This window comes from Pseudoliparis swirei, chromosome 16 (genome assembly GCF_029220125.1).
Source record: "Pseudoliparis swirei isolate HS2019 ecotype Mariana Trench chromosome 16, NWPU_hadal_v1, whole genome shotgun sequence".
NCBI classification, from domain to species: domain Eukaryota; kingdom Metazoa; phylum Chordata; class Actinopteri; order Perciformes; family Liparidae; genus Pseudoliparis; species Pseudoliparis swirei.
The window spans coordinates 15285947-15298783 of record NC_079403.1 but is presented as its reverse complement, the minus strand read 5'-3'; the positions used below and the strand labels follow the sequence as shown (position 1 = coordinate 15298783).

Here is a 12837-nt window from a genome sequence, read left to right as displayed (position 1 = left end):
GTGTGTGTGTGTGCGTGTAACTGGCTGCTGCCTGAAAAAACAAACAACAAAAATAAAATGTAGTGTGTAGGCCAATAACACATTGCTCTATAAAAAACAAAACACTTCAGTCATTTTATTCAATAACAGAACACACACACAGCTCACTTTTCAACAATCCATAACACCACGTTTGGTCTTGATGACACAGCGGTCCAGCTGAACTAATCACTACACTCAACCTCTCCTTGTGTCGCAGCTTCCTCTTGCCTCACCTGGAACTGTGTTCATTTTTATACTCTATGTTTAGGGGTTGCTCGTGTGTAATAGTTGTTTCCCCAAAAGAATCAAAAAGTCCTGTGAGCAGTCTATTTCCCCTTCTTAAATTTGCCCGGCGTGGCTCCCGTCTTCTGCTTCTTTTTGGCTGATCCTTTGAGCTCAGGTTCCTAAGTGAGGCAAAAAGAAATACAACGAATGAGACCCAACATTCAGAAGACAACGGAATAATGTACAACACCAACTTGCTGTTAGACATGCACAACTTGACAGCATACCGTGGCATCAAAATAAACCTGCCTGCTGAACCCCTCCGGTCCAGCCCATCATTTTGGAAACACACAGCTGCTCTGCGGTTGCTCTCACCGTACCTTGCGTTTGGAGGATAGAGATCCAGTGATGGAGAAGAAAGAGTCCAGTCGGCCCTGTGTGCTGCCCTGTCGGCTCTTCAGAATCTTCTTACAGCCGTTACGTATCCTGTCCTCACTGCGTACACACAAACAAATAAATCAATGCATGCATACAAAATGACATGTTATCCGTGGTACAATGTTATTTCCAGCTGAACCTGCTGTCATTTATGTTCTTAGCAATAAAAACAAGCACAAAAAGCAGCATTCAGAAGCTGGAAAGTAACAAAACAACCATCAGGTTAACTGTAAAGAGTGCGTGATAAGTATACTTTAGTATAGACTCTAAACTTTCTATCATTGTAAAGAGGCTGAGTGCTGAAGGGACTCGAACCTTTAACCTAGTGTCTACGTGGCCAGCAGTGACACCTAGTGGACAGATATCGCCGAACCAGTTTGTCTGGTCATATCATGATTAATGCAAGAAAACAACAAAAAAGCCAGCAGTGTGGATGAACACAGCGTCAGGGGGCAGTTGGTGGTTCACCTGAACTGTTTCTCGTTACACATGAACTGGATCAGCGCCTCCTCATCCGGCTCACTCCACTTCAACTCCACAGTGGAACAATCCACCACTTCCGCCTTCAAAAACAAACGCCTGGCCTCTTTGTACAGCCAGTCCTCTGGAGCGGGGTGCTTCTGCATGAAGACACAAGCAAAGAATCAGAACCCAACTCCCTCGTTCAGCTGCCCCAACGACTGGACCGCAGCACACACACACACACACACACACACACACACACTTACTTTGGGGTCAATGTTCTCGAGGATCTCCTCGATGGAGCCATGTTGTTTGATCAGGTCGATGGCTCTCTTGGGGCCAATTCCCTTGATGGTGCCACAGTAGTCGCAGCCCAGCAGAATACACAGGTCGATGAACTGGGATGGACCACGGAAAGATTGAGGAGTTAATGCGAGGAAGACAGAGACGCCGCTGCGTCACCTGGCCCACCCGTGTTTACATCTTCACAGCTCTGGCAGTTCTCCCAGGAGAGAGCTGCGACATGTCTGTGAACACTTTGCAGTTGCATGACAGTTGGCGGTGTGAGCCCAATCAGCATGATGGAAACAGCACTTGCACATGACCCATGATGAAAAATGACAATATGATTATATAATCATAATGTGCTGCAGCTTTCTCAAAGTCAGAGAGAAAACGTTACCTGCTCATTGGTCAGGCCGATGTCCTCCAGGATGCGATTGTAGTGGAACTCTTGGATGGGAAGTTTCCTAAAACAAATACATAAGATGAGATTCCTAATGACTAACCGTGAAACAAACAATCACAGCATCTTCCAAGCTGTCCCATACAAGTACATAACAGGAGAGACGAGTAGTACCAGGGAGAAGTACTACTACTAGTGTTATGGCTGTAGTGTTTGCAGCAGCATGCAGTGTTTCTCCTGAATTATTCAGAGCTGGTAGCACAATCCAACAACATGTGAACTGTGGCAATTTTGTCCAAAAAACAATTACGGATAATTCAATTTCTGATTCAATTTGATGATGGGCAACAATGGCTCAGTGGTGAGCAGCGTCTGCGTTGATGTGTCCTCGGGCAAGACGCTCGATCCCAAAATTGCTCCCGTTGCTCTATCCACTGTGTATGAATGTTAGTTACTGCTGATGCGCAAGTAGAACCGTAGCTCCTCCCATCAGTGTACGTAGGGTGTGAATGATGTCATTTAGTGTTAAAGCGCTCTGAGTGGTTGGAAGACTAGAAAAGCGGTCTACCATCATTGGTGATCGGAATAGGATGAACACAAAGGTGACATAAAACATTGCACCAGAAGCAAAACATCGATCCGCCTCTATTCTCAGAACATCTCTGCTACAGAGCCCAACAGTGGAAAAGGATGAGGACAATAACCCGCATTACTTTGCTTCGCTGGCGGTGACGTGTCTCAGCAGGACATTTGTCCCAAAGGTCAGTCCATCCATGTCCTCTGTTGCCGTGGCGAAGACCTTCCCGGCTTTAACCAGAGCGGCACAGCTGGCCTCTGCCTCACATGGAGCCTTCAATACAAAAACACATCAAATTACATGTTCAAGAATTATTCACCCAGACTTCTCCTGTTGCTCATCATTTCTCCGACGTGTGGGAGAAAAGGCTTCTTCATTTCTCCAGATTGTATGTGTTCTTGTTCAGGTATCAAAAAGGGACAATAAAAATAAACCCGTTTTGGGTCGCCGTTTATATATTAACACTACATTTTGCATATATTTTAAGGTTATTATGACAATTAAGCACAGAAAAAAAGTCTAATCTACTTCAATGACAATAAAAATGTGGAAACATTCTTAAAGTAAACAACAGCAGCAAAGTGGGAGGTGGTCTAACCTCAACGTAGGGCACTCCCATCAGGGTCAGCAGCTTCTTGCACTCGTCATTGTGGTGCTTGGTAACTTTAACCAGACGCTTGGAGAATTTGTCAATATTCTCTTGTTCCCCTGGGTGGAGACAAACCATTTCTTCTCAGACATTTTTTCACATAACAAAAGAAAAACATTCCTTACAATCTCTGCGATTTAATTACAGCTTGTGATATGATATGATAACATTACGGGGTCGACATGAAAACACAGCCCAATGGAGCCCGATTGGCACCACTCATGACGATAGTGAGATCGAGCATTGAAAATCATTAACGGACCGAGTTCCTGAGCTTGAGCAAGCATCTTCTCAGCCTCTGCCCTCCTCTCCCCTCTCTTCTCCAGCTGCGGGGGAGACACGAAGAGCAAAGAAAGAGTAAGAGGACGATAAAACGAGAGACAGATGATGTAGCTTACAAAAAAACATTATTTCAATGGTTAGCTGAGAGCAAAACTTAAGTCTTGTTTATATATTCGAATAGATGATTCACACATATAGGAAGCTTAAAAGTAACAAATCACAGGAAGCGACGTTGTGACTAAACATCAATGCCACCAAACAGTAAAAAAACATCACGTAAGAGTTCTGACTACATTGTTTGAAATACAGGGGAACGAGATTACAGTGAGAGCAGAGCCCATACTAACCTCTGCTGACTTGAGCTGTGGGGGCTTGCCGTCAAAGACGTACACAGGTTTGATGCCATACTCCAGCATGCGGATCGTCCGGTAGAACATTCCCATCAGGTGGCTGAGGAAAAGAGTGAACAGGCGTCAAAAACATGTCAGCATCTTGGCCGGACTTAGCTACCCAATCGAGTATAACTTCATAGCCTGAAATTTAAAGCGCCTGTATATTGTGTGTGTGTGTGTGTGGTAGGGGGGTCTCACCTCGTCGTCTCGCCATCCTCATTCTGCAGAACGTTACCGTCCTGTCGCACTGCAATCAGGAACTGGTAGATACACATGGAGGCATCTATGGCAATTTTCCTGCCTGCAAAATGTCAGAAAATAAGTTATCTAGTTATCTAATTATCTGGCATGTTTGAAGCAGCAGGGGTTATCGAAACTATGGCGTTGAGTAGAATATCTGAATGCAATCTAAACTTGTTTCTGCACAAGACTTCATTGGCTACAACTTTCGTTGGTTCACCCTTTCAGCGTGATCTGCATTAGGTAAAAAATGCAGTGTGGTTTTAATGGAAAACTATTCAGCTGGCGCTTTAGATGTTACACTTTTAATAAAGTATAAGATGGCAGACTGAAAGAGACATTGCCCCCTATAAAAATAAGAGCAGACAAAGAAAAGAAAGTTTTGCACCACCAATTTGAAAATGTTAGTCCATTACTATGAAAAAAGTGCCATATAGTTATTGACTAATTTGGTCGTGGGCTCAATTCATCTTTACCGAATTACCTAGCTCTACAAAGTGCCGTGTCCTTTCTGGAAGTGATTATGCTCCATTTAGATTCAGCCTTCATTGATTCAATGTGACCAAGGGAGATCATTAACCATTCATCTGATCTCACTCGTATTTCTAACGCAGGCATCATCAGTTTGTGGAGACAGCGGCCTGTAAGTTACCAAAGTAGTTCTTGATGTCTTGCTCTTTGATGGCACCAGGGGCCTGATCAGCAATCAGCTTGGCAAGTCCATGTATTCCCATTTTGTCAGGGTGAAGCTCGATTAAGTCTGAAAAAGAATGAAATAATGATCATATTGACAGTATGAGCACACTTCCTGGGGGCCCTAATAACTGGTAAACATGATTTGAAGTCCCCCGTCGGCCCCCTCCACAACATCAACATTAGAGCAAAACACGAGACGGTTTTTATAAAAGTCATATTTGTTTACATATAGACGCATGACGAATTAAATACTAGCTACTGATAACAACTAAAGATATTATTGGTGTGTCAAGTGTAGACGTAATGAAAGACGGACAAATTAGCTAAATCATCAGTTTCTAAAAGGACAATCGGGAAACGGTGTGCAGAACGTGTCCTTCCCACTAGCGTTGCTGCCCAGCGCTCGGTAAGCTACAGTTGGAGGGGCTAACACATGAACAGCGTCTAGTAGAGTGTATTCATTATAATTACGCTATTAGAGGACATGAATAGTACCATCGCTAAAACTTACATGTTATATTTGGTTACACAGTTTAACTTCGTTCAACTCACCAGAAAGCGGTCAGGGCTTGAGCACTTTCACCAGCGTCTCGGGCGCGAGGAATTGCGTTTCTTTCGCGGGAAATCCAATATCAGACATCACCTATCGATCCATCGATGATGGCCTGGTCGACGACTCCGCGCAGCGGCGCATCGACAGTGCAGGTTTGATTAAACTAGTCTGTGTTCGAACGCGGAAGCGCTGGAGAGACATGCGATTGGTCCGTTGAGGTTGAAGGAAATCCGGTCAGTGCGGCACAATAATAGAGTGGCTTATGTCGCGGCTCAGCCGGGTTTAATGTTGGATTTCGGTTGAAGTGCAAAATAAGACACGTTCATGTTAGTTTACGTGTGACAGGGCACATTTTACCGGCTGCGAATAACCGGTAAGTCGGAGGTGTGTTTTGTGGTTTCTCCGCCGACTCCGGAAAACTCTGCGGTGTCGTCGTTATTTTTATTTATAAGGTGACGTGGAGTCAAACCTCCTCTCTCCACTGTGCCGTTTGTCAATGAGAAGTACCTGGTGTACCCGGATACGATCGCAATGAACGTGGTGCAGTGCATCGAGGATTTCCAAGATGTTTAGCTGGAGCGGTACATCTTTCCACTGAGCTCCAACCAGCGGTGCAGACCAGAGCAGAGGGGGGCTGTCGGGGCCTGGAGTCAGAAGGATTTGGCGGAGGAACAGGTTTCGTTGGAACTGAAGAGACAGCAGTCATACCGGTAGAGCAGATGTTTCTAACTTCTTTCACTGTCTTTGTGAGTCGGTTTCTGAACACGAAAATACATCGTGTCCCTTTGGAAACGAGCAGCGTTGATGTAGACAAGTTGTTTGTTTCCCATGAATCAGTGAGGCCCCTCAGTTCTAGTCTCGTCTGTGTACCACGGTTACTGCTAACAGAAGATTATTGACAAGGGTTAGCGTCTTGAGACTTCCCCGAGGCCAATACCATTATGTATACCACTGTGGTTAGAAACCAACCCAATCCACATTTTAGTATGAGAAAAACATGCACACCATCTGGCAAGCACATCCTTCAGATGCAATCATAGTCAAACTAAACGACATTCTAACTGGTCCTCAATGTTAACACTGAAAGTCAGCATGAAGATGCACAACACAGAATATAAATGATTATCAACCAGATTGACACTGTGGTCCTTTTAACTACTGCAGCTTCATTGTTTCCCTGTCAAACTATGCTGCTAAATAATATTAGCGTACAAGCGAAGCATGCTGTGGACAAAATATGTTTCTAATATATTTTAGAATTGAAAACCACATCCTACTCAAGAATTCTAAGGAGACCTGTGTACTATTAATAAATACCATATTTGAGTATGTATTGTTGCAGTTTGTCTCTCAAATACTCTTGGATCAAAACTAATGGAGTTAATCAAAAATCTTTAATCCTGTTCAATCATGCTATACCAGGTATAAGTGGCATTAACAGGATGTTATGTCTTGACTTGAAAGAAGAGGTCCACAGTAAGTCACAGAGCAGAGCGTCTGGTTGAGATCACACCTGATGTCCCTCATGAATTGATGAACTGTCCATCATTGCAGAGGTTATGCAGTGCGGAACAGGACACCTGCCAGGTGGCTGCCAGAGGACGATGGGCCTGCACTGCGTCTTGGTCCTGTGTTTGCTCTCCGGCTGGGCAGTGGGCTTCAAGCAGGGGGACAATGTGATGCTCTATGTCAACAAAGTGGGGCCTTATCATAACCCCCAGGAGACATATCACTTCTACACCCTGCCAGTGTGCAGGCCGGAGAAGGTCAGCCTTTGTTCTGTTTCACTGTTCTGAAGTCCACAAAGAAACTGGAGATTATTGAGTCTTGCTAAATGTAGACACTTACGCCAGGAGAACACATACAGGACTGTCTCAGAAAATTAGAATATTGTGATAAAGTTCTTTATTTTCTGTAATGCAATTAAAAAAACAAAAATGTCATGCATTCTGGATTCATTACAAATCAACTGAAATATTGCAAGCCTTTTATTCTTTTAATATTGCTGATTATGGCTTACAGCTTAAGAAAACTCTAAAATCCTATCTCATAAAATTTGAATATTTCCTCAGACCAAGTAAAAAAAAAGATTTATAACAGCAAAACAAAATCAAACATTTGAAAATGTGTTTCCAGGTGTTTCGAGTTAATTAGACGATTCAAGTGATTTGTTTAATACCCTACTAGTATACTTTTTCATGATATTCTAATATTTAGAAATAGGATATTTGAGTTTTCTTAAGCTGTAAGCCATAATCAGCAATATTAAAAGAATAAAAGGCTTGCAATATTTCAGTTGATTTGTAATGAATCCAGAATGCATGACATTTTTGTTTTTTTAATTGCATTACAGAAAATAAAGAACTTTATCACAATATTCTAATTTTCTGAGACAGTCCTGTATATGTCTCAGCACGTCTTGTGAAATTGCTTTTATCAGAAAAATGCTGTATTCCCATCTGGCCATAACACTTTTGATGTTGTCATGAGAAATGTAAAAAATAAATAGCTGAAAGATTTCCCTTTTGGTTTCCTTAATAAATAACTCCTGGCTTTGAAGATCCATCTTTATCTAATATTACCAATGAGACTCATATTTACAACAGCAGTAACCACCTATTAGCCACCATTAAGGTATATGGTATTCGGATGCAGGGATGAAGTGTGATCGCAGTCAGCTGTGTTTTAGTTTTCAGTTGGTCCCGGCTGTAAGTACCTCATAGCTGTGTGTGCTGTTCTGAATCTCCTCGTGCTTTGTGCTGCTTCTTAAGACTCTGTTGCTCATATTGTAACACGTCTTCTTCAGGTGCACCACAAGTCCCTGAGTCTGGGAGAAGTGTTGGATGGTGACCGGATGGCCGAGTCGTTATATTACATCCGCTTCAAAGAGAACGTGGAGAAAAAAACTCTTTGCAAGCTCACGCTTTCAGAGAAACAGGTATTTATTCACACAAGACCAGGATAGTTTGAACTTAACACGGTGTTCTACCAGATGTCTCGAGTTAAGCTTCAATACATGGGGGATTTAAACTGTTCATTAAGTGGCATGATCTCTTCTTAAAAACGACTGGATGATAATTGAACACTGCATGGTGGATGTTTGTAAGACAACGACCATTTTGTAAAACCACTTCTTCAAACCCTATAAGCACTTCTTCAATGATTCGCATTGCTCACCACTTCCTCAGTAAATGGTTCTCTAGAATATTCTTGTCAATTTGGATGTTGATTTCAAAAATATAAAAACACACGGAGCGTGACCCTGGATATATTCTGTCTGTGCCAGGTGGACGAACTCCGTGAGGCAATTGAGGAGCTGTTCTACTTTGAATTTGTCCTGGATGACATTCCTATCTGGGGGTTTGTGGGATACATAGAGGAGAGCGGCTTCCTGCCTCACAGCCACAAGGTAAACCTCTCTGTGCTCCTGGGGGGGTTTGTGGAATATGTTTAGCACGGTGGATTATATTAGAGAAAGATTGTCTCAGGTTTTTATCTTTAAAGCTCCTGTTTCACCTGTTCTGTCCCCATACCTGTCCTCTTCTGTCTCCAACAGGTGGGTTTGTGGACTCACCTAGACTTCAACATCGAGTACAACGGCGACACGGTGATCTTCGCCAATGTTTCAGTAAAAGACGTCAAACCTGTTCCCCTGGAGGAGGGGGCGGGTGCAGCCATGGGTGGAGTCGGAGTAGGTGGAGGCAGCCTGACGGTCACCCACACCTACAGCGTGCGCTGGTTCGAGTCCACGCTGCCTCACTCCCGGAGAGCCGAGCGTCTCAGAGACTACTCGTTCTTCCCAAAAACACTGGAGATCCACTGGCTCTCCATTATTAACTCACTGGTGCTGGTCGTGCTGCTGCTGGGCTTTGTCATCATCATCCTCATGCGGGTCCTAAAGAATGACTTTGCCAGGTTAGTCAGGGGAATGAATTCTGGTTATATCCGGGCCAATGTATGGAAAACTCTTTAATATGAACGTTTATACTAAAGAACGCACTTCCAGCACAAACCAGTATCTCTTTGGGTGTGAAATAAAGTCGGAGACAAAAAAACTTAAAAATAGTTATTAGAGGTTTTATTTACAGAAAATCCATCTACAGTCATTTTTCTGATTTTCATTGTCATTTATGAAGCAAAACTGCCAACCAGCTCCTGAAATGTGAAGCTCTGCTGCTTTTCTAAATGTTGTATGATTACTTAGATATTTGTACTATTACTGCTCGTCTCTGACATCTTCGTTCTTGCACATGTGTAAGATTTACTGAAATAGTGTATACAGTTACAAAGAGTAACTTTCTTTTATCTATTTGTGCACTCTGTCTTAAACTTTCACCCACAAGTGTAGCTTGTGGGTGAAAGTCTCCTGCTCGTCGGGTACGTGGTGGCATCATAGGTGAAGCATGTTTCCTCCACCTGCAGGTACAATGTGGAGGAAGAGGGCGGCTGTGACGACCTGGACCAGGGAGACAACGGCTGGAAGATCATACACACCGATGTCTTCAGGTTTCCCCCTTACAAAAGCCTGCTGTGTGCCGTGCTGGGAGTGGGAGCTCAGTTCCTCACCCTTGCCACAGGTGAGCATGCGTCCTCATATTTACCAAAACACAGCAGCACGTGAAAACGTGGACACGCACAAAAAACCGGTATCAGGGACTTTAACTGTTTCTGTTTGATAATTGAGCTGACTTGTGCCGAGTCTTTGTACGGACCAGCAGAGGGAAAGGTCACATGGACCGGCCTCGCACCCAGGAGTCTGATCACTCTCATGTCTCCGAACTGCGACAGGAATCATCTTGATGGCGTTGCTGGGGATGTTCAATGTGCATCGCCATGGTTCCATCAACTCTGCCGCCATCGTCCTGTACGCGCTGACCAGCTGTGTGTCAGGCTACGTGTCCTGCAGCTTCTACACACAGATCAACGGCCAGCGCTGGGTGTGGAACATCATCCTCACCTCGTCTCTCTTCTCCGGTGAGTGCGATGAGAAGGGGTTCGGGATGTTTTTTATCTCCATCCATCCAGACTTAGTTTCCACTTAATTTCTCTCCTGTTTCTCATCACTGCTCTGACATGTTATTGATGCAACATTTGAGCAAAATATAAAAACTAATTCATACTGATGAATTTTAAATAAGGCTTTGCCTTTGAAATGATCTACTAGATATACATTATGGTCTATAAGGAGTGTTATTTTTCACTGTGAAACAATTATAAAATTACAGAGATTTTTAAAAGATTCTACTTTCAGACAAATATCATTTTATAACCGCAGATACTGTATATTGGTTTGGACCATTTGTGAATATGACACTTTATGAGATATATTAGAATAAGAACAATAACTGGCTGTTTTTATTTACAGTGCTATTATTCACACACACTTTTGCTGTGAGCGTTTAACATTTAGAAGAGGAACTGGGATTATTTTACACAGGCCAAATAGTTTTTTACGCTATTTTTTTATTTTATAGTGTAATTTCAAAAGAACAAGCTGGATAGGTAAGTGAGTACAATGTGACAGTTCTATTCTACTCAGTTAATTATGTATTCAATTATCTAATATGCATTCCCAGTATTCACACTTTTGCAGTTCAGGTTCAGGATGTTGTTCAAAAAGAAAATATGCCCTCTGGCACATAAAATGTGGTCTTATTTAGTCATTAAATTGCCATATCTCATTATATTTTCATCATTTAAAACATGGGTCATTTCTAGCAATACTCTAAGGCACATTTTCCCCAAGAATGAGCTGGAATGATTAAAAACCAAAGCCTGTCCTTGATTCAGTTGGTCCTTCATTCCCATAGCTCCCCTGTTCCTGACATGGAGCGTTGTGAACTCCATCCACTGGTGGAGCGGCTCCACTCAGGCTCTGCCGGCCACCACCGTGCTCCTCATCCTGGGCACCTGGGTGCTCGTGGGCTTCCCGCTCACTGTCATCGGAGGCATTGTGGGAAAGAACCGGGCCGGCAGCTTTCAGGCGCCCTGTCGCACTCGCAACATCGCCCGGCAGATCCCCACGCAGCCCTGGTACAAACACACGGCGGTGCACATGTCCATCGGCGGCTTCCTGCCCTTCAGGTGAGATGCCTTCATGAGTGGAAAAGAGGTGCTCCGATCACACGGCGAACTCCACAAAATTAAGTCCCTCCTCTTCAGTCATGAAGCAGAGAAGGCAATTCATTAAATGTAAGATTAACGCTTAGGATAAGAAGCTTCACTCCAAATCTTTATTCAACAGTTAATATGACATCTCCCGTATTTATATATTTGTTCCAAATTAAATGTTTTGTCGCAAATATTTATAGCCCAGTGAAATTTCATTTGTATGTCAATAATTGAAATGTAGGCCATTTATTTGTCAAAGAATTAAATTATATTTTTCTTTTTATAAATATTTCTGCACTTATTTGATCCCAAAATTGGTTTGGATGAGTGAAATCTATGTGAATTTTTTTTTGTTATACTGCCACGTCATCTTGACTCATGAAATATTGAAAGTGCAACCTATTGACCACCATTTTCTCCACACTCCTTCCTTGCCACGATGCCCTCCCTCAGTGCCATCTCAGTGGAGCTGTACTACATCTTCGCCACGGTTTGGGGCAGAGAGTACTACACCCTCTACGGCATCCTGCTGTGCGTCTTCGCCATCCTCCTCTCGGTGGGTGGCTGCATCTCAGTTGCACTCACCTACTTCCTGCTGTCTGGCGAGGACTACCGGTGGTGGTGGCGGAGCGTCCTGAGCACCGGCTCCACCGGCCTCTTCATCTTCGTCTACTCCGTTTTCTACTACCGGAACAGGTCCTCTATGAGCGGCGTGGTGCAGAGCACCGAGTTCTTCGGCTACTCTCTGCTCACCGCGATGGTCTTCTCACTGATGCTGGGCAGCGTGTCGTTCTGGGCCTCCCTGGCTTTCATTCGCTACATCTACCAGAGCCTGAAGATGGACTAGACACGGACCACGATCCAGACACAGCGATACACACTTTCCACATAGGACAATCCTCATTACCTTACTTTGCTTTCGATCATACCAAACACAGAAACCTCCAATGAGGGAGAAGATTCCAGGGCCTTTAACTTTATTTGACGGAAGTATTGAACTAGTCAAGTTTGAAATGAGGGATTGTTGACTGGATGTATTTAAAGATTAAATGGGATATTCTGATACAAAGGGACAAGAGTGGCTCAGTAAAATGTATGAGATGTCAGCAAACGGATGTTATTGTATTGGGTCACGTATGTAGTGGTTCATCCACTACTACCTCTACTTCGTGGACCGGCGAGACGTGGCAGGATCTAGCTTCTCACATCTCACCAGTTTACCAATCGAGGCCGCAGACCCGTACAGTAGTTTAGATTTACGCAGCAGTGCAAGTGTTACTTATACTCCCCCTGCACAAATTAAATGATCATAAAGTGTTTTGCACTGATCCCGTGGCCATGAGGTGGCTAAGAGGAACGATGCAATGTTGGTGATGGTAGCAATGTTATTGTATTCTATGGTCACCATTGACTAAATCTGGTTCCGATGTAAATAGTCTTTTCAATAAAATGCTTTAATACCATATTATCAGCAAATGATTCTTTAATGAAGTTCAACCTACCACA

General features: G+C 43.5%; 2 protein-coding genes across 4 annotated transcripts; one reads left to right on the top strand and one right to left on the bottom strand.

Annotated features, from left to right (window-relative positions):
* Nucleotides 1–100: 100 nt before the first annotated feature.
* On the bottom strand, nucleotides 101–5276 carry fen1 (flap structure-specific endonuclease 1). The gene is made up of 12 exons (XM_056434000.1): nucleotides 5220–5276; nucleotides 4624–4731; nucleotides 3930–4032; nucleotides 3687–3789; nucleotides 3320–3383; nucleotides 3007–3116; nucleotides 2545–2681; nucleotides 1829–1895; nucleotides 1413–1544; nucleotides 1153–1304; nucleotides 627–741; nucleotides 101–425 (listed from the first exon to the last, which is right to left on the bottom strand). The coding sequence occupies exons 2-12, from the start codon at nucleotides 4703–4705 to the stop codon at nucleotides 348–350; spliced, it is 1143 nt and encodes a 380-aa protein (XP_056289975.1). The 5' UTR covers nucleotides 4706–4731; nucleotides 5220–5276; the 3' UTR covers nucleotides 101–347.
* Nucleotides 5277–5456: 180 nt separating this feature from the next.
* On the top strand, nucleotides 5457–12796 carry tm9sf1 (transmembrane 9 superfamily member 1). Of its 3 annotated transcripts, XM_056434541.1 has the most exons (10): nucleotides 5457–5593; nucleotides 5725–5930; nucleotides 6775–6986; nucleotides 8027–8158; nucleotides 8507–8629; nucleotides 8777–9135; nucleotides 9643–9797; nucleotides 10009–10194; nucleotides 11031–11304; nucleotides 11785–12796. In XM_056434541.1, the coding sequence occupies exons 3-10, from the start codon at nucleotides 6780–6782 to the stop codon at nucleotides 12176–12178; spliced, it is 1830 nt and encodes a 609-aa protein (XP_056290516.1). In that variant the 5' UTR covers nucleotides 5457–5593; nucleotides 5725–5930; nucleotides 6775–6779; the 3' UTR covers nucleotides 12179–12796. The 3 variants fall into 3 exon arrangements, with proteins under 3 accessions (XP_056290516.1, XP_056290518.1, XP_056290515.1); XM_056434543.1 differs by lacking the exon at nucleotides 5725–5930; XM_056434540.1 differs by having other exon boundaries at nucleotides 5457–5930.
* Nucleotides 12797–12837: the final 41 nt, after the last annotated feature.

Bases quoted from the DNA above. Each gene is read 5' to 3' on its own strand.
- fen1 (XM_056434000.1), bottom strand. From the start codon at position 4,705: ATGGGAATACATGGACTTGCCAAGCTGATTGCTGATCAGGCCCCTGGT. The intron at 1,896-2,544 runs GTAATGCGGGTT...TATTTGTTTTAG, and splicing joins GTCACCGCCAGCGAAGCAAA to GAAACTTCCCATCCAAGAGT. The intron at 1,545-1,828 runs GTAACGTTTTCT...GGTCCATCCCAG, and splicing joins TCGGCCTGACCAATGAGCAG to TTCATCGACCTGTGTATTCT.
- tm9sf1 (XM_056434543.1), top strand. From the start codon at position 6,780: ATGCAGTGCGGAACAGGACACCTGCCAGGTGGCTGCCAGAGGACGATG. The intron at 6,987-8,026 runs GTCAGCCTTTGT...CGTCTTCTTCAG, and splicing joins CAGTGTGCAGGCCGGAGAAG to GTGCACCACAAGTCCCTGAG. The intron at 8,630-8,776 runs GTAAACCTCTCT...TGTCTCCAACAG, and splicing joins TCCTGCCTCACAGCCACAAG to GTGGGTTTGTGGACTCACCT.